The sequence below is a fragment of the Sylvia atricapilla genome, chromosome 3 (assembly GCF_009819655.1).
Source record: "Sylvia atricapilla isolate bSylAtr1 chromosome 3, bSylAtr1.pri, whole genome shotgun sequence".
Taxonomy (NCBI): Eukaryota; Metazoa; Chordata; class Aves; order Passeriformes; family Sylviidae; genus Sylvia; species Sylvia atricapilla.
Genome location: NC_089142.1, coordinates 78,403,062 through 78,423,014, shown reverse-complemented (window position 1 = coordinate 78,423,014; position 19,953 = coordinate 78,403,062). Strand labels below are relative to the sequence as shown.

General features: G+C 37.7%; 1 protein-coding gene across 1 annotated transcript in view; it reads right to left on the bottom strand.

Moving 5' to 3' along the window:
* Positions 1-3,164: 3,164 nt before the first annotated feature.
* The window catches only part of RMDN2 (regulator of microtubule dynamics 2), a 45,677-nt gene continuing 28,888 nt past the window's right edge, over positions 3,165-19,953 (bottom strand). The window contains exons 7-10 of the mRNA XM_066315916.1: positions 15,638-15,736; positions 13,852-13,905; positions 13,683-13,763; positions 3,165-3,870 (exon numbers count right to left, since the gene is read on the bottom strand). Coding sequence (XP_066172013.1) covers positions 3,817-3,870; positions 13,683-13,763; positions 13,852-13,905; positions 15,638-15,736 — 288 coding nt within the window. The 3' untranslated portion in view covers positions 3,165-3,816. The remainder of the gene's footprint in view (positions 3,871-13,682; positions 13,764-13,851; positions 13,906-15,637; positions 15,737-19,953) is intronic.

Sequence of the window (19,953 nt, the reverse complement as noted above, 5' to 3'; positions counted from 1 at the left end):
GATTTGTCACTTTCTTTTCCAGATCATCAGCTACTCACCACTGGTGGGCAGCTTTCTAACTGATTACAAAAGTCAGTGTATTGCTATTACTACACAGAAATGCGTATCTCACCTTGACTCTTCCAAAGGAAAGACAGTGCTCTAAACAAAGCAGATGAAAGCACATCTCTGTTACCATTTCCACAGTGTGTCTGTGCCATTGCTACAAAAAAAAAATGTATCACCCTCTGCTTTGTGCGTTGCAAAGGGACAACTGCAAAGGGATTAGGATTCAGTGACAGAAACCTTAGTTTCACCATAAGAAATAAAACTTACCTCAATCATCACAGATGTCAGAACTTGTAGTCTTAACTCTAATGAAGCACATAAATGCTGGTTACCAGGTCAAGGCTCCCTGAGCTCACTTTTTTCCAAGTATGTAAAGAGACAAATTACCACAGAGGATTTACAGTGCATGTACTGCAGCAGAGATGCCACAGTAGAAGGACTGAGGGAGGTACCGTGGCTTCAAGAAGCCTACAGCCCCATCTGTTCCATATGGCTTCAAACCCGCAGGGGGTTAATACAGAATCACAGGATCTAGCTCCTCCACAGAGACAAAACTACGGAAGTGACTGTCTGCTTGTGGATATTTTAAACAAAAAAGAAAACATATGGCCCTCTGGAGCTATGCTTGCTTTTTCTCCAGCTGGTATGACACAGAGAACACATAGCCTGGGTCTACAACTAAATGCAAAAGCTTTAGTCCAAGGAGCAATTAGGGAACAATCTAGGGAACATGCTTCAATTTAAAAAGTTCTCAGATTAGCAAGTCAGAAACAAAAAAATTGAGAATGCTCATGTATACTAATTAGTAAAAACTTTTAAAAGCACAAAACATTTTAGCCCTTTCTTACCTGTGTGACTAATATTTCTGCAAACTACTAAAGACAATTTAGAATGAAATAATTAAGCCCAGCCTTTTCTTTCACACATGTTAATTTGTAATTATACACATACACTAGTAATGAGCAAAAAAACCCAGAATAATGGGCTTAAAATTCAGAAGGCTGAAAAGAAAGATCAGCGATTTTATTTATAAAATAATAAATTTCTTTAAAAATGTAACCATGTGGATTAAAACCACAATTATAATAAATAGTCAACGGCAGTCATGATGCACATCTTTAAATTCAAGTCTTGAAACATGCTAATAAATACTTCAGAGTACAAACTCATTTGGTAGGTGGGCCCAAAGGCTGAGCCAGTGTGTGCAGACACAGCCCACCGACTTCTGAACCCCTGCAGGAGTGCCCATGGCTCATAGGGAGCTGGAGCTGAGCACTCCCCAGGGACAGCAAGGCCAGGAAGATCTTAACAAGTCATCTAGTCCAACCTCTGCCAGAGGATGAACTGTGCCTTAAACACTGCCAGTGTATGAAATCTGATTTCACTTTTATACTAAAACTTAAATAAATGATTTTATAATGTTCTCAGGAAATGTATTGCAGGGCTTTGCAAAGTTACCATCAGGATTATTTTCTCCTAATGGCTAATTCACTGAAGGTAGGCAATTACCTCTTGTCCTATGAATATGTAATATGGAGAAATGGAAAAATATGGAATTTGGAGAACCAGGTTTGGGGTTCTTTTTTTTAATGTCTTCTCTGCAAAAGCTTTTTACAAATGTGAATACTCCTTTAGTCCTTGCTCCTGCAGACTAAACACACCAAATTCTTTCATGTTTTACACACAAAATAATGTTGTCTAGCACTCTCATCCTTCTTGTCTCTCTCCCCACTGGACTCCTTCCAGCTAACCCCCAGCCTCCCTCAAGTGTGGTGCCTGAAACCAGATACAGTATACCAGCTCAGACCTCATTAGAACTTATTAGGCCTAATTAGAGTTAAAGGTTATTTCATGTGAATTTAATGGGGAATGTTTATTTATTCAGTCTAGTATGAAATTTGCTTTTTCACAAAAACATAACATTATTGACCCATGATTAACTTGCCACTCACTGGAATCTGCATGTCCTTTTCCACAGAATCACAACTAATCTGGTCTCCTCCAATCTCTTTCTGTTAATTACTTCAATTCAAGACTTTATATCTGCCCTTAATGAAGTAAATCCTACTTACATCATGTAATTTCAGTAATTAACATAAATAACTTCTTGTTCTAATCTATTCCTCCAATATACTTTCAGCTTTTATCACCAATAATGATTGTAAATGAAGTATCTATTGCAAAATCCAATTTATTTTATAAAGGATGTCAATTAGCATAAAATTGTTTTCAGTAAAGGCCTCCTTTTTACATCTTCCTAGGTGACAGTGAATTGTTAACAACAACCCTAAATAAAAATCACTCTTGTAGACTCTTTTAAACTATGCTTCCTGCATTGGCTATGAAAATGTCAAAAGCAGACTTTACCAACAGCCCCTTACCAAAATCACCTTCCCAGCTTCCCCAATTCACAAGTCAATTACTCTGTGTGAATCACAACCCTCTGTCACAGAAAGAACCGTTAGGATTAATCTTTCATGATATTTTCCCTTTTCTCTGAAATTATGTATTAAAAAATAAAAAGAGTTCTTGAATTGAGAAAGACACATGGAAACTATTTTTCCACAGGATGAACATTAGAAAAATCTAAAATGCGTATTTGTGAAGATCTCCCTGTCTTTGCCATAAAGTGGCCCACATTATCTTACACATCAAACAGATCAAGGGAACATATAGTTGTCGTTATTCAATTCTTATATGTTCTTTAACAGAAATGCCTACTTCTTCCAGATACACTCCCAGCGTCTAGAGTAAGATCCTGAATCACAACCACACAACTGGCCTCTATCATTCTACAGACTCTGGTGTATTCTCAGGATCACTCCAGTGGTGCATGGAAATTCTTTCCCCCTCTGCTACATTTTCTTGAAAACACTGCTGTACAACACAGAAGTAGTAGGTCTTTAGTAGTCTATTTTTATGTACAGATTATGTCATATAGATGATATAAAAGGTTAGTGATGGACACATGCTGGACTAGGTTCTTCAAAGACACTGATAAAACCACATTAGGCAACTCTTCAAAGACCGAGAGCCAGGCTTCACAAACTTGATGGAGGTCCTGATACAAATCCATTAAACATCACAGCTGTAATAGATTAATCTAAACCACCTCATTTAATTGGTTTGATCTTTAATATTGTACTTGATGTTACAAATAAATTATAATATTTAATTTATAAAATTTTCACATTTCTTTGTAAAACCAACAATAGGTTTAAAGTAAAAAGAGCTTTGTTGCGGCAACAGCTTTGTTTAACTTCAACATGATTGTAATTTTTTTTAAGAGTAGAGAAATGTGTAAACATAAATAGTCATGATTTTCTTCTATACACATCTGTGTAAATTAGTTGATATAAATATAATTTACTATAGAAACATTTTTTGTTTGTTTATGCTACACACAGTTCTATGCTGGCATCACGTACTAGTTGATTAATCTTTCAAAGAGTGGGATTTATTCCTTTTGCATTCTAACCCCCAGTATGTCCATTGCCAGCAGTGGACTTCATGTTCAGAGAATCAGACTCACAGTGTCAGAAATCTGAAATTAAACTTCAGTACAAGATTATAAATAATCAAAAGTTAATGTATTATTTTAATACCATAATTGCCAGACACTTAAAAGGCCATGATCCAAGTCAACCAAAATCAATGACTGTTTTTCCATTGACTTAGCTGAAATTCACCCGCAGTTCCCAGTCACTGTAGATTCTTACTTTAGTTTTGCAATTTTGTTACAGCATGAAGAGTTAAAAGTACGTAGCATCAGAGCTTCAGCGTAAGAAGTAAAGCCTCTAAGTCTTTTTGGGCCTCTTTGTCCTGAAAGAAACAGACAACCATGCATCAACTTAGAGAGGATAAATCCCTTCACTTGCCTAATACGTGCCTATCCACATTTCTTTACTAACAACAGACATAACACACATCTGCAACAGCCACAAAATGTAAAGACTGCGTAATAAGTTAATTTATCAGTGAATACAAAAATAAAGTTTGAAATGAAAACAAGAGCCAGATGGAGGCCCTCCCTTTACAGCTTTGTTAAAGCATTTAAAATGTTAGCCCACAAATAGCCTTCTCAGCAGACCAGTAAGCCCTTCAGCTTGGGGTATAGCTTTTATTGGTGTACTTTGCATAAAGTATTGCCTTGCCTTATACCTGACGTAATCTTACATCCCGACCACATGCAGTTTCTCTAAAGATGTTTTCTGATGTTTGCTAACGATTTGCTATGCAACTAAGAAGAAAACATTGGGAAATGCAAATAATGACATAGGTCAGATTGTGCATACAGCCATACCAACCTGTAATAGCCACCATGGGCTGACTGCACCCTCAGTATCCTCCAGACAGGGCTCTGCCTATGCTACCAGGCTCACAGCAGAGTGGGGGGCCAACGTGGGAGCAAGAGGCAAGTAACCTGCTGTGCTCAGAGCCAACACTACATTGCACTCTTAGGGCAGAAGAAAAAGGCTCCTTTGACGCCAATGTTTTAAGTGCACAGTTTGCATGGGATGTTAAACCTAAGCCAGGCCTAAGACTGTCACAGGTACCCAATGACATATGTTTTGGCTATTCTATGTACAATCTACTTGGAAAGTGGCACATGCACATAAGCATGCAACCACGGCACAAAAACTCCATTATTCTACTTATTTTTAAATGTCCCCTGGATATAATCTGCTTCCTTTAGCTGCTGCTGCAAAACTTCTAGCTTGCAAAATGCTTGGTTTAAAATCACATTTCTAAAATGTCAGTACCTCATACCTGCAGGCTCGTAAGGGTCCAAACACTCAACATATGTAACCATGGCTATGTAACAGTGCAAGTGAAAAGTGCCTGCACATTACAGATTTTGTGTAAGTATTTCTAAAGACAGGGACCAGTAATGATAATGCCACAGGATATTCTGAAAGAAAATACTGTAGACAGTCAGTGAAGTAATCACTAAACTTCAGGATCACTTCATTACCCAATCAACCAAAGAGCTGAAACAAAATACAGAACATTTTAGAATATATTTTATGGGTGAAGAAATTCCTGCTTCTCTTTATTTTGGTTAGTTGTCTATAATGTCATGGAGGAACAGAGAAGAATATTGAGATGATAGAAACCATATGCCAGACATGTCAAACTACATCATATTATTGGTCTGGATTAAGGCATTAATACATTAACTGGACACTTCTCTTGGAGTTACTGCCTTACTCCTACTGGCAACAATAGGCTAAACTATCTGCCTAATCATTTATCAGAGGCCTTAAAAGGCACACACTGCAAAGCCAGTAAACTCTTGCCAAAATTGTCTAACAGAAGGAAATGTCATATGGCATTAAGCACCCCTTAAACTCCACGTCATTACAGGCTGTCTGCAGCACCATGCCGTTGCTTTCAACAAAAATTGAAAAACTCAAAATTTTCCCTTAATTCAGGGAAAATACACTCTTTTCTGTACTGGCTGTGGTCAACTCATGAAAATTACTCTAAAGTCCATTAAACAAAAAAAAGTCAAAAGCCAGATATTGTCCCAAGCTAATAAGAAATGGGAAAGTTTCATTGTATCTGGTTGTACTTTTATGACACTTTCCTAAGATGAAAATTATAAAGGTGCAGGTTTTCTCATATCTGAATAGTGCTCAACATTTCATGAGTTGATGGGATTCTTTACTCATTTCACAGGATATAGCATTTTAAAAATATATCTCCGAACAATTTTGGATAATTGTCTCTCTCTTTAGAAGTAAAGGATTATATTGGGCGATGAGCTTTACAACTTGCAAAGGTCCAGAAAATATTGGGCAATCTTCCCTGAATCTTCCTCTGGGCTTAGGAAAAAGAACGGAACAAACCCATGATTGTTCTAAGAACTGTCTGGAGAAAAAACTGCAAACGTGCAAAGCGTTCTACCTCTGGTTTGCCAGTTCTAAACAGGACTACATCAGTCAAAGCAGGACTTATTGTTGCAAACTGCTCAATGGGTTGCATGAATTGAGCCAGCAGCTTCCAGTCAGTAAGAACTTGTATGGCAAAAGCATTGAAAAAATCAGTAATGGCATTAAAAACAAAGCTGAGAATGGTCAATGAAGGGAACTATTATGTCACCTTTGCAGAGAGTCCTTCCAGAACAAGGATGTCATGCTAAAAGGAGAGAGAAGCCACAACTCTGTTCAGTGTACTAGTTTCTGGTTTTAAGGGTGAAAACTTCATTATTGTCCAAAGCTTGACTGCTAATGGAAAGAAAAAGCCATAAATCCTGTCTTGGGCTAGCTCTCTTCCTTGTTGATTCCTGTGTCTGTGGCTTTCTGAAAATTAACAATAAGGTCAGCTTTTTTTCTTTTTTATTTTTTTCCCTCCAGACAGCAGGCTCTCTCTTTAGAGGGGGGCAAGCAGAAGAAGAGGAGCAAGTTGTACGAGGAATGCAATATACTTTTGTCAATCCCATTTGTTCACCCTGAGGCTTCATTCAGCACTGACTGAATACACAGCCATTTTCTACCTTGTCCTTCTACTGTCAAGGCTTACATTTATTAAACACTCCTTATATAATAAGAGTTGAATATGAGTTCAAAATGTTCTGCAAACTGGTACACAAAAGGTATTCAAATTACAGGGTCAGGGACTGTATTTTGCCTTATTCCTATTTTGCTGCTTTACTTTTATGTTTCATCATTCACAGGGGATATGCACAGGAAAAAAAAAAAAAAAAAAAAGACCTGGGAGGCCAGGGACTGAACAAGGGGTGAGAAGGAGTTGAAAACAAGAGCTAGAAGGAAGAGAAAGTTGGTGGGAAAAAGGGAATGTTAGCTAAACTGGAAGTAGTCCACAATTTGACAGTTCATTTTTGCTGAAAAAAATGTACTGATACATACACATGGAGAGTTACACATATAAATGTGCATGTAAAAATTAAATGGTAATTAAAGCCAAGACAGAAAGATAATGATTTTACCTTCCATCTCTGCTAATTATTTCCTTATGTGCTAACACACTCAACCCAAGCACTGCACATGTGTCCACTTGTTGACAAAGTCCCAACTGTCAACAGAGAATGATACACCCCCATGGCCACAACCAAAATGGTTACACCAGCCAACGAAAACATACTTGTGTGCAACCACTGCCAAATCCCAAGCTGACATGCATCCTGTAGGGTTTCACTGAACTCTGCAGGGCAGCATGGTATATTAAATAAGCTGGGCTGCAAGGGTGGTCCAAAGCTGTACTCTGATACGCAGTAACAGCAATGAGGTGCTGAGAGACACTCCTGCTTTGGGTACAGCTGTATCATTCCCTCACAGCTCCAGGAGAAATCCTGGACTGTAGCAGAAGAGACTCTCAAACATGCACAAGGGTTGTTAAAGAGCAATAGCTCTTGGGGACACTATAAATCATACCAAGCCAAATGTTACCCTATCCCTTCTCCGTTTCCTGACAGACTCACAGATGGTGTGACTGTAGTGTGCACTAACAATTGTGTAATACCATTAGTTTTCTCCTTCAATATTGCAATACACCAATGCAATCATCCACATGCCACCTTCTACATGACTGCTGTATGTCACGAGCCGGGGCATTCTGTGTTCTTTCATATTATCACTATCTTCTCTGGGGATTAACCATAACTTCTCAAGGCTTTCAGGATCAAGGTAAGCACAGCTTTAAAATAGGCAGCTGTCAATAATTACAGATTTTTGGATATTACTTCAAGTAGCAGGAAAAATACCCTTTCAAACCCAGAAGAATATGAATAAACAGTTCAGCTTGTTCAAGGACTACTGTTGATAAATTACAAAACCACAGAATACAATTCAGAATAGCTAGTAGCCATGTAAAATTTTAACTGGCTAGTTCTTTCCTGACTTGAAAGACTAAATTTCACCTCTGATCTCGTTCTCTTTCACTATTGTATACAATGTGGCGCTTGTGGTGTCGAAGACATTCTCCCCTTTCTGTCCAGCTACTGCCTCTCCCATGATGGGACCTACAGCTTTTCTTTCTGCACAGGCATTGCTGAAACAGCCTGAACACACTCACACCCAGTTACAGCCCCTTCAGAAAAGTGCCTGTCAAGGCTTTCCTTCACCCTGTATATTGCCTCCAAGACAATGTATTTCAAAATCCCAGGAGTTTGACTTGGCCCAGCTACTCTACAAAAATTCAAAATGGGTTCTTGCCAATCTGTTTTCTATGCCACCATAGAGGTGGACCACCACCTCTATGAACACTTCTTCCACTCTGCCTCTGCATCATCAGAATGCCAGTGGAGGAGACACACTCCATACTTTGGGAAACTGGCTGCTGACCAGTCTTGCTGGACTAAAGAACTATGCTAAAGGTGTGTTAGCTTTGATAGGATGTTGAAATAAATACTGTGTGACAGTCAGTTTAATCATAAATATAATAAGCTTGGTATTTATCAGGATGAATTTCATGCTTATGTATGAAACTGTGACACCACCAAAAAATATCTTCATCACTTTTCACAATCATTTTCAGAGGGTGAGAAGAAATAAGTATACAGTGCAAACAAACTTTTTTTCAAGGACTTCAAAAACATGCAAATAGCAAATTGATCTGATCACTAAGGTAGAGAAAAATAGATTATTCTTTAAAGTGCAAAATAATGTAAAATATGGGAGGTCTCCAATTATTTTAGCAACTCTTTAACAAATGTCTCATTTCCCCCTCGAATTTTAGTTTGAATTTTGATTTCTTTATAATAAGTTTTTTAAAAGTGCACTCTCTGAGCTTGAAGCAGTCCATTCATTGTATATAAAATCATAATTAAGGAATAGTTTTTTAAAGCACACTCAAGAAATATTTTAGCTTTGAGTTGGTGGTACTTATTAGGAAATTCTTGTTTAACTCCAAAACCAGTACTAGCAGGAAGACAATAGCCTAGAATTCAAAATGAACACAAATATGAACACTTCCATTATTTTTCAATTGAAACACCATTGACTTTTGGCTGGCCACTTGGAGGACAAATGTGCAAAAAATCTAAAGCAACAAATATTCTCTGAAAAGAATGACATATTTGAGCTGAAGATGTGAAAAGAAAATACTGTGGTTGATGAGAAAACAAAAACACTTTTATAAGGTTAGCCAAAATTACTCATTTTCAATGCGTAGGTTTTTTCAAAAATAAGTCATAATTTGTAACCTTCACTTTAAAAGCAAGAATAAATTACTTTTTTTTCTCCTCAAAATATTACTTAGAAGGACAAATTACAATAGCAGTTTCAAAGAAGATCTGTTGGAAACATCAAGACTCATATGTCTACTCATATGACCAATCCATGGTAGCTGGAGTGGGTATTTCTCAGAAAATCTTAAAAATCCAGATACACAAATGGTCTGTTGGAACAGAACAGCTGATGGGTGCTAAAGTTTATACTCTGACCTCTCTTCTGTCCCTCTGTAACTCTCACTTTCTTCCCTACAGACAACATTAAAAATTAAATTAATAGCCAGAGAAATCAATTATGGCATTGTAGTAAAAAGTGTAAGAAAATTGTATGAGCATAATTTCTCCTCAGCAACTGCATTCTTGTGTAAACATTCAGCCATTGTTGCTGCCTATTGTTACATTTATCACTTCCTCCACATGAGTTTAAGATGTCACTGAGGCTGAAGGCAGTCTTTAACAAGACTCTGCTTCCCGCCATTCTACACCTGTAAGAAGTAAATGCCATAATCATGAATTTCTGAATATCTAAATCTCTCTCACTTGTTAATTTCAACTCTGAAATGCCATCATTTCTAATTACTGGGAAGGATGGAGTGCACAAAATCACCAGTGATTTTGTAGAACACTTTCTTAGCCTTAGGAAAGTTTTACATTTTAAGTAAGACTTTCAGTAACTCAGTGCAAATAGACTTCCTTTGTATTTTTCCTGCTTTCCTGTCTTCATCTCTTCCAAGACTACACTTTTTGTAATGCAACTACTGCTTTTCAGATTTTTTTTTTTTAATGTAATAGAGACTAGAACCTTGAAATTTCTATCTCTTTCTCTGCTAGGCTGTGAACTCCTTTGCGGTGAGCTTACTGGTCCTACAAGCACAGAGTTCGTTCTCATGCTCACACTTGTCTCCAGACACAAGAAAATATAATTCTTTGACTATTTTACTTTATAATCCTACATTGAGACTTGAAATTCCATGAGTTCCAGCCTTGAAAACTTCCAACAATCTTTATTATAAACAAGAAATTAGGGTCTTATTCCCCTTACAAGCAAAGGACATGTGTTTAACCACACACACACAAACACACCTGTTCTTTCTGTATGCAAGACAGACACTCATGATTTCAAAATTAAATTACATTTTTGTCTTCAAATTAAAAAAAGTGATTTTGTTCCACCACAATAGTCCCACCACATCTGGTTTCAAGAGCCCTTCATGTAGTCACACTCAGCAAGGCTTTGAGCACACTACAAAGTAATGAGTCTCAGTAAGGGTAATGCAACATCCACTAGATGAACAGAGCAGCTGTTAAACACTTAACAATAACTCACAGCAGCCCTGAACATGGGGACCTCTTTTACTGAAGGGGCAAATGTTTCCCAGGACCCTGAGGTTATCCACCTGGGCAGCAAACAGAGAAAAACTGGACAGCTTAATGTCCCATGTACCTCCAGCAGTGAAGTACCACTCTACACTATTTATGGCTGACTGTATGATTCATTGGAAGTTTTTATTTAGAGAGGATAGAAAAAAAGCCTTTAAAATTGCACTGTAATATCGGCTTTGTTTTTCCAGATGCAATTTGAACCAAATCTCACATACTTCATTTTAAAGCACAAAAAACAAACAAAAAATTGCGTAGACTGGTAAGTTAAAAATGTGCCAAACTATTTTTAAAAATTGTCCTATTTTTAAAAATCCTCTTGTAACTCTTAATTTACAGGACTCACTCAATCAGAACTCATTTATTTTATTACAGTTTCTGTGTATCCTTTCTAAGATTAGAATATGTTTGAAACAGGCCATCTGATTTTTTTTTTCCTTTAACAAGAATTAGCTATTAGTTTGGAAGTCTCTTTACCCCTTAAATGAAAACAAATTCTGTAAATGGTAGAACAGATGTACAGATGGGATATTTGGATGTGACATAACATTCAAGACAAAAATAATATCACTTAACTTGAAATGTTACATTAAATGAATCCTAGAAAAAGTGTCAAAGAAGTGTCCTGAGTTACAGCAGCTGAGAATTTGACCTGAGGATTAAAATGAGCTATGGGCTACTTGACTGATTCCAAGCACCTCTGATTCCCAGAAGTCACTGGAAACTGTGGATGCTCAGAAGCAATAAAAAGTAAACAATTGTCTATGATTATTTTTCTGCAGGATGATTTGTATCATGAAATACTATACATTTCCTCAATGTGGCACCTTTCCAGCAACTTTGTCTCTCAGTCTGCTCCTGATTTTATGCCTTGACACAAATACATGTTTCTCAGTAGAAGCCAACATTTAAAAACAATAAAGGAATTCCCCTGCTTGAAGAAAGAGAAAACTCATATGAGAAACTATGATTACACTTGGGAATGATGGGTTTCACATGACTGTGACAAAATACCACACTGCTGACAACCTTGAGATCCTGAGCTGTGGCAAACAGAAAGAAATCCTCAGACTGCTGCTGACCTGTGTGCTTTTTTCAGACCATGAATCCCATCTTCTACAGGGCTGTAGTCAATTCAGGCACTTTATTAGCATCTGTTTATTACTCTCTCCCCAATGCCTCTTCAGTCTTATTACAGTCTCTTTCCCCTCTTAAACTAATCTCACTAAACATTATTCCTACAAACAGCTCCAAGCCCTGAACCACTTCACTTCCAACACATTTTCCCAAAAATCAGTAACAGTCTTTCTGTAACACAATAACCAAAACAACATGTAATATTCGAATTCAGATGGGATTTGAGGTAACAGCCAGCAACAGCAGAGTTCACGTTCCAGATCTCCATTTCACAGTAATTTCTTTCAGCATGCACTTGGGGTTTTTTACCCTGCGCTGAGCACTTGGTTGGCTTTTATAAAATTGAATTACATACTACTGCCCTAATGCCATATTCTTCTGGATTCTTTTTTTTTTTTTCCTAAATTTAACTCAAAACACATCACAAGTAAACAAGACAAAGGAGACATACCTGTGATATCTATAGAATTAGTCAAAACAGGAGAGGTAAAATCGTCTTGTCCTCTTCAGATGGACAAGAAATTTTTGGGGCCCATTTGACACTTGCTTTCCTGTTCACAAATCAGTGTCATTCTCATCACCACCCTGCTTGCCAGAATACATACACCTATCCCTCAGACTCCTCTTGAATTCCAGCTCTCACCTCAGGGTTCCTTCTCTTTCTGAGGTCTGTTGATACTTCAGAAATGTGATGGAATATTAAACAGATAATTTATAGCAGCCTTTCCTATGTTCTGAAATAGGCAAGCTGAAGGTATATTTTAACAGTAAGTAAAGAATAAAGAGAATTAAATCATTGTTAATGTCATATCAATATCAATACATATTTAAAGAGACACTGAACTTAAGCAGTGATTACCTAATTTATGACTGGTACATACTATAACTGGGGCAAAAAATTAGGCCACCCAGGAGCAGCGGCTGGTGAGGCATGCAGGGGTCTTTCTTCCCAGCAGGAACACTTGACAGAAACACGTTAGTGCTCCACACACAGCATTTATTGTCAATCAAGTTATAGTTATTTAATGGTCTTTTTCCTTAACTTCAAAGAATTAAATGAGAGGAGGCCAATTCCTCTCAGGAACCACCTCTCTTTCTCCATACCACATCTGTTGTGCTCAAAGGGGGTCCCTTAGGCTGAAAAAGCTCAGGTTTGAACTTGTCATGCTCTAAGATGGTAAGGTGTTTCCAGTCATAGGTCAGTCATGGAACTTGCTTCTACATGAGATCAGACAGAGTGAACCTTCTAGCCATGACTTGGTTTATATTTGAGAAATTATACAACTTAAAATCTCTCAAATATTTGTAAAAATTTTGTGTCCACATACCAAAAATACTCTAATGGGCCTAAAATACTCTTATGGGCCTCAAGAGGAATCTAGTAATCTCCTAAAACAAACTATATGCCAGCAGATGTGACTTGAAGAACTGTGCCTCTTTAACTGCCCTGTGGTTGATGAAAAAGCCAATCTTGAATAATCCATCTGCCTCTGCTGTAGTTAACATACTGCCCTTGACAAGACTCACAAACCAGAGGCTTTCAGGAGCAGAGACAGAGATTGTAGGACAAAAATCCAGAGTGCTTTCAACAGAGAAAAACATAGGTCTGGGGCAAAATTTCAGCATAGCTAGAGTGACACACTCAACTGCTTATGCTCAAGATGATCTAATGAAGTGGGTTGAATTACAAAGACTACAATTCAATTTCTGATACAGACAAGTCCCTGACAGTTCCCCAAACAAAGATTTTTTTAAAGCTGTTGATACAGACAACTGTAATGAGCCAACCTAGAGTGCAGGAAAAAGGAATGTTCTGTGTTCAGAGGAAAAACTGAAACATTATGTTGTTACCGGCAGTGCAATAATGGATGCCAAAGACAAGAGAGCAGTCACAAGGGAACAAGTTATCACTCTCAATACCCACCTCATTAGTAACTGAGAGAATTGACAGTGCAGAATCACAGCACTTCAATGCATTGTTTTTCTGGCCAAGATCTTTGTAGCACTGAGAAGAAAAAACATTTTGTTTCAAATCAGACCACTGTAAGAACACCAGAGTCTACAAATCATTATTTTTAAAAGAACTTGGTTACCTTTGCCAAATACACATAATTGCATTTGGAATATCCTGGATGCATTTCTTCTGCCTAAATAATAAAAAACAGGAAAGAAAAGTGACATAAAACTTGCATGATGAGATTGATGTGGTCTGCATAACATTTTTAGTAATCCACTACATTTCCTCAAACATCAGATGGAATCATTCCTACTCTGTGTAATGCAGTCTTTTGAAAAAAAATCAAGAAAACGAGAAAATACAAAACTCAAACCCTAAACCAGACACATGAGATGCTGATAGTGGATACATAAAAATGTCCTGTACTGCTTGCTCTCCTCTTTCCCTAAGTGCTCTGTAAAGATCTAGGGTCATTCTGTACAAGATCTATTGGATTCATTCACTTACAGGGTAGGTTTAAAGATATTACAGTTTCGAGATTATTAATATTTATTTCCTCATCAAAGAAATAAGAAAGCAACCAACCGTTCACACTTTTCACACTTTGTGTAATGAGCAAAGAACAGTGTTTATCAATTTTACGATTATTTCTCTTCCACAGACTCCTTTCTTCTAGCTCTGGGTTCACCTTTCTTTTCAAATGTTCATCTTCTGAAAAGTTCAGGTAATTAAAAGAGTTCAATAATGTCTTCTTTTTTAAAACAAATCAAAGATATAGAATCTTGCAAGATGATTAAAACCCTTACTAATTGCCTACTAATGAAGAAGCATCTTTTAATCAAAAAACAGCTTTTGGGAGGGAAAAATTACATCAGTGAAATTTATAGTAGCTGTAATCCTTGGACCAAAACAATGCTGCTTTCACCACAATTGTGTATAAACAAACAACTGAAAAAGAAATCCAAACTGTTGTCTTTTAGACAGCAATTCGATTTTTGTTGCTGAAGATGACTAAAAACCACAGTCACACTGCAGCCAACCACAAAATGCCTTGAAGCTAAAGCAAATGTTTCAAATTATTTCTACCACTTTTGGAATTTGACCTTCAAGATAAAATCTCTTAAACTGGGAAGATGGTAATGTATTGTACTGTACAAAATTCAGGAGATCATTCAATCTTTACATATACTAAGAACACAGAAAAGAAGCACTTTTGATAGTGAGAAAAATATGCCTGTCCAATCTATTTGAAAAACTTTCTGAAAGTAATTATAATGATAGAAGTTTATGCTTTGAATCCAGTCGTGAAAAGCTTTTTATGCTTTTGAGCTCCAGAAGCAGAAATTATTCATATGGAAAGCACAAAAAGATAGATTTATTTTGTTCATGTGGTGCTTTCTCATAACTGTGCTCAAATAGAATGTCCAGGAACATGACAGAGCTTTCTTCTCTACTTCACTACAAAAGACACAAATAGGAAAGGCTTCTACTGAAATTCAATGGAAAAAAGTTTCAGATCAGAATAAAAGAGAAGCATCACAATGTCACAGTTTTCCTTGCCTATGTCAACCCTCTTGCAGAAACAGGCAAATCAGCAACAATCACTATGGTTCCTTTGTTTCCAACAGCATATGTAACAAATCTATATCCATATCACATTCAATTCAATAACTATTAACCATGGCAATTAATTAGAGAATTTCCTGAAACTAAATAAAGAAAAGAAAGGTGCTAACCACTCATGTCCAAACTAATTTTAAAACTGAAAAGAAAAAAATTATTTTAATAGAAAACTCAGTGGTGTTTAGAAGAGTCCTGAATTTATAGCTACTGAACATAGTCTACTGAACAGACATCTTGACACTACTCATATATAAGAGCTAGTGAACAGCAACACAGGAAAACCCTTGGCTAGGATTTACCTTAAGGAAATTCTGCAATGCTTCTTCTACTGTTGAAGTTGGTGGAGTCTCAAAGAGAGCAGCAGCTACTTTCTTTTCAAGCCAAGACAACTGAGCAACCTAGAATAAAAAAAAAAAAAAAAAAAAAAAAAAAAGTCAGATTTCTTTGGAGTTGCTTCTCAGTTTTGCAGTAAATGCTATCTTTTGTATTGTACTATCTACACAATGAATTTTAGAAAAGCACCTGTAAAAAATGCTTTATAGTGTCAATTTGGCCAGATCAAAGCAGTCTTTTGGATTTTAGAGTATGTGACCAAACACCAGTATCCTCAATATAAGATTAGTCCCATGTTAAAAGCTTAAAGTACATTTTAGGTTTCATAGTGTCTTGCCTTTTTAAAAAACCTAAGGCTAGAAACAGTGCTTGAAACCTGCTAAGGTTTTCATGAGATAGACAGATTTGCATCATTATCTATGCACTTGACTACTTTCCTACGTTACAAAAAGCTGTTGCTGCAGTAAAAATGTGAGGTTTCTTGGAGCTTCTATAAAAAGCCATTTATTACAGAGAAGCTGGTGACAACCACTGCTATGAAACAGGCTCCATTTTTAGCTCTTCCAGTCTGACAAATAACATTTGCCAATGACCTCTTCTCATTTCAGGAAGAAGAGCTGCTATAAAAGGACTTCAGGGAACTGTCATATTGCCACACAAAGCACATGGTTTTTACCCTTACATACACTGACACCTGACAAGAAACTGCTTTGGTTACTTCCATAAGGCATTTGGCTCCATCACCCAACCCTCACAATTCTAGCAAAGGATTGCTAAGAAATTCAATGTGAAAGAAGAGCCTGTTTAAGTGGAGAAGTGAAGCCACTTTCCTTTGGACACTTCTACCACACTTGAGAAGAAAATTCAAGACTTTTTTCCTTCACATCAGTCTTTGAACCACAGCACTGATGGCTCCTGTCACAGAGCAGATGAGTCAAAAAATGGTAAAAAACAAGGTTCTGTATTTTCTGGCCTGATCTGTGCAGAGGCAACACAGAGAAGAGGAACACACAGGCAAAGAAAGAGAGCCTCTCATCAGAGACTTGGAGATGAAATATGAATCACATAGGGACATCTATTTTTCAGAAGGAGCTGCAATTCAAATAACAGAGTTCATCCTTGAAGTCAAATCTCTCCTACTGCTATAAAATTTAAAATGGTTTTGCTTGGTTTTAGATTATTCCTCCCTCATTCCCTAGCTTCTCAGTATCTGCAGGGCTGTTGCTGCTCCCCCTACCAGCTCCACCTATATCCAGCAATTATCCAGTAGATGTCAGTTATTAATTGTAAAATACAAGAATCCACTCTCTCATAACTATCCACAGCTACCAACCAGGACGCTTCTCCTTTGAACAGAATCAAGTTCTACCTACTTCTTGTTGCAAATTGCCCTAAAAATACCATTGCAAAGACCAGAAAAACAGGTGAGCATGGAACAGGAAAACACACAGGATCATGTTTTCTCATCTGGCCCCAATGTCTCTAGCTACATAAGATCAGCATTGTTTGGAGACAGAAGGCATCCTGGTCAAGTCTTGCTAGCTGCTCAGCAGCATCCCAACACCTTATTCGTTACATGTTGTCAGTAAGTGTCTTACACAAAAGCAAAAATTACAACCCAGAGAGAAACAATATTACAAAAATAAAGCTTTTGTTTTCATTCTCTTTCACATATCTTGCTCTTCAAGCTTCTTCTAAGAAAATAATACGCTTTTTACAAAACCTCTCCAGCAATTGTGGAGTTCTTACTCATTGAAGCAACAAGATGTTGCCCTGCAGTGCTTTCCCACTGTGTTACAAAATGCAGCATGCTGTTTAAAACTTCTAATTGTAGGTATGCATATAATTTCCTTCCCTCTTTAATTTCTCTCACTCTTGTATAGTTTATGAGACATATTCTGCAAGAGTTATTAAAAGAATTTTTGCCAAAGTGCTGTTTTCTTCATGTCAATCTACTGTTGCCTTGTTCTCTCCTCTTTTGGAAGAGGAAGGGGGTTTCTGTATTTCTAGGTCCATCACATCAAGAGGGAGGAAGAGAGGGAGTAAAAAAAAAAAAAAAAAAAAAAAAAAAAGGGAATGTATTTACACTGTTCTCTGCAAGAACACACAATTCCCTGGAGATACACACTGCACAGATACAATTACCACACGCATGTCTGGTGTTATGCAATACTGAGGAAACAAAATTGCAGTTTTTCCATGCCGAGTTACAATTAACTATTGAAAACACAAGTTCTTCCTGGCAGTTACTTTATTTTCTTATGAGATTTAATCAGAACTGATTTACTGAGGTTTTAGTCTTTATTTTGTCTGGCTCGGGTGTTGCTTTGCACTACTCAAACTTTTAAAAAGCCCAAACATATACACAGTTGGCCATTTTTATTTCACAAATCCCATCAAGCTAAAACAATGTTTAAAAGTGAAGTGCATGTAAGCACATTCACACAAAAACAGCCACACTGAAAGGAGGTTGTAAGAGGTTCTTTAATTTCTCTTCTCCTAGGTAACAAGTGATGGGACCAGAGGAAATTACAACAAGAAGAGGTTTGGACTGAATCTTAGGAAAATTTCTTTTACTGAAAGGGGGTCGAGCACTGGAATTGGGTGTCCAGGGAAGTGATATAATCACCTCCCTGAAAGTGTTCAAAGATGTGTGGGTGTGGCATTGGGCACATGGGTTAGTGGTGAACAGGACAGTGCTGGGTTAACAGCTGGACTTGATCTTTAGAGGTCTTTTCCAACCTTAATGACTATGATTCTATGGCAATAGTGAGTTTTTTTCAACGTGCACCGTATCCAGCATTTTACTTTTTGACTATTCCAGACACAATCTGAGAGTTCTATGAGAGTTCTGAAAGTTTCAGCAGTCAGACTTATATGCCACTGGCTTGATGAATTTGTTGCAGCAACTCTAGTCCTCCATATATGAAGTGCCTAGTTTATACAAGTTGTCCAGGTTCCTGGCATGGTCAATGCAGAGAGGCACTTCCACTAGACAACTCCTCTTCAGCTACATTAGCCTGGGATGAACAGGCCTACCTTTCTTCTCTCTCTTTCCTTCAGCTACAAAAGAAGCACAGACCCTGGGGATAGCTAAAGGTAGCTGAGGTGAATCCCATCACAACAGCTAACTGTGTCCCACCTGAGTCTGTCTGCATCCCTCTACAACTGAAGTGGGACAAATATAAAAGACCTGTTATATGCAATACAAAAAATAGCGTCCCACAGCAATTATGAACAGGAAATTATACCCTGCCCTCAAAGTCTTTAATCTGAAATAACTTTATTTGAGTAACTCTTACACCATGTTTAATGAAATGGAAACCTCATTTCTACTATACCAAGTTATTAATCAGTTTCTATCTGTGAGCAAGCACAGAGAACGGAACCCCGGGTGTAACATCCTCTAGTGTAGTGCAGAATCGACTGCTACAGTCAAGGTTACTGCAATAGTGCAAAGTGTATCTGGAGGTCCATACAAAATCAAGCATAAAGAGAGGGTAACTGTCATCAACCACAGCAGAAACATGATTTCACTTCCAAGAGTGGTAGAGAGTAGCAGGTAATAAGGCAAAAAGCTACTGTTGCAAGTAATAGCTACAACAACAACAACAAAATTAAGGAATGAAGATTGGCATTGCCCTACAGATGATTTCCAAATGTTAAGTGAGTTTTGGTTTTTTAGGTCTCCTAAACCCTGATGTCCGTACTGCCGGAAGTCTGAAAATTCAGAGAAGTGCTGCAAAGAACGCTATTTCCACAGAATATCAGGTTTTAATGTACTGGGTCACTCAAGGAACATCACTCCCCAGCTGCCATACATAGGGAGAGCTAGTCCCACCCACTCAAGAACCACAAACCTAAGGAACCATCAGCCAGCTCCAGGTCTCCCTTAGAGCCGAGGGGTAGTGGGGTCACCCTGACAGCCTGGCCTTTGCCAAGGAGAGGAGGCCACTCTACAGTATCCCAGAGCAAATAGAGATGCTTGTCTCAACCAATCTCTCCTACAGATCTGTCAACAAGCTGTCATCCATTTATTCTACTGAAAATCTCTATTATATCCAAGGACGGAAGGAAGGTACTCCTAGAGTTAAACTGCAGCTGAACTTTAAATTCACACTCGGCACTCTTCCATCAGGCTCCTGTATCTCTGAGGGCTCCTTTCAAATTCCAGGATGTTGGTATGAAGGAACTAATATGCCTGAATTGCAAAACCATCCAGGGATAACCTTCAGCCCTAAAGGACATCCTCTTCCAGTGCTTCTTTGCTAATAGCTCACTG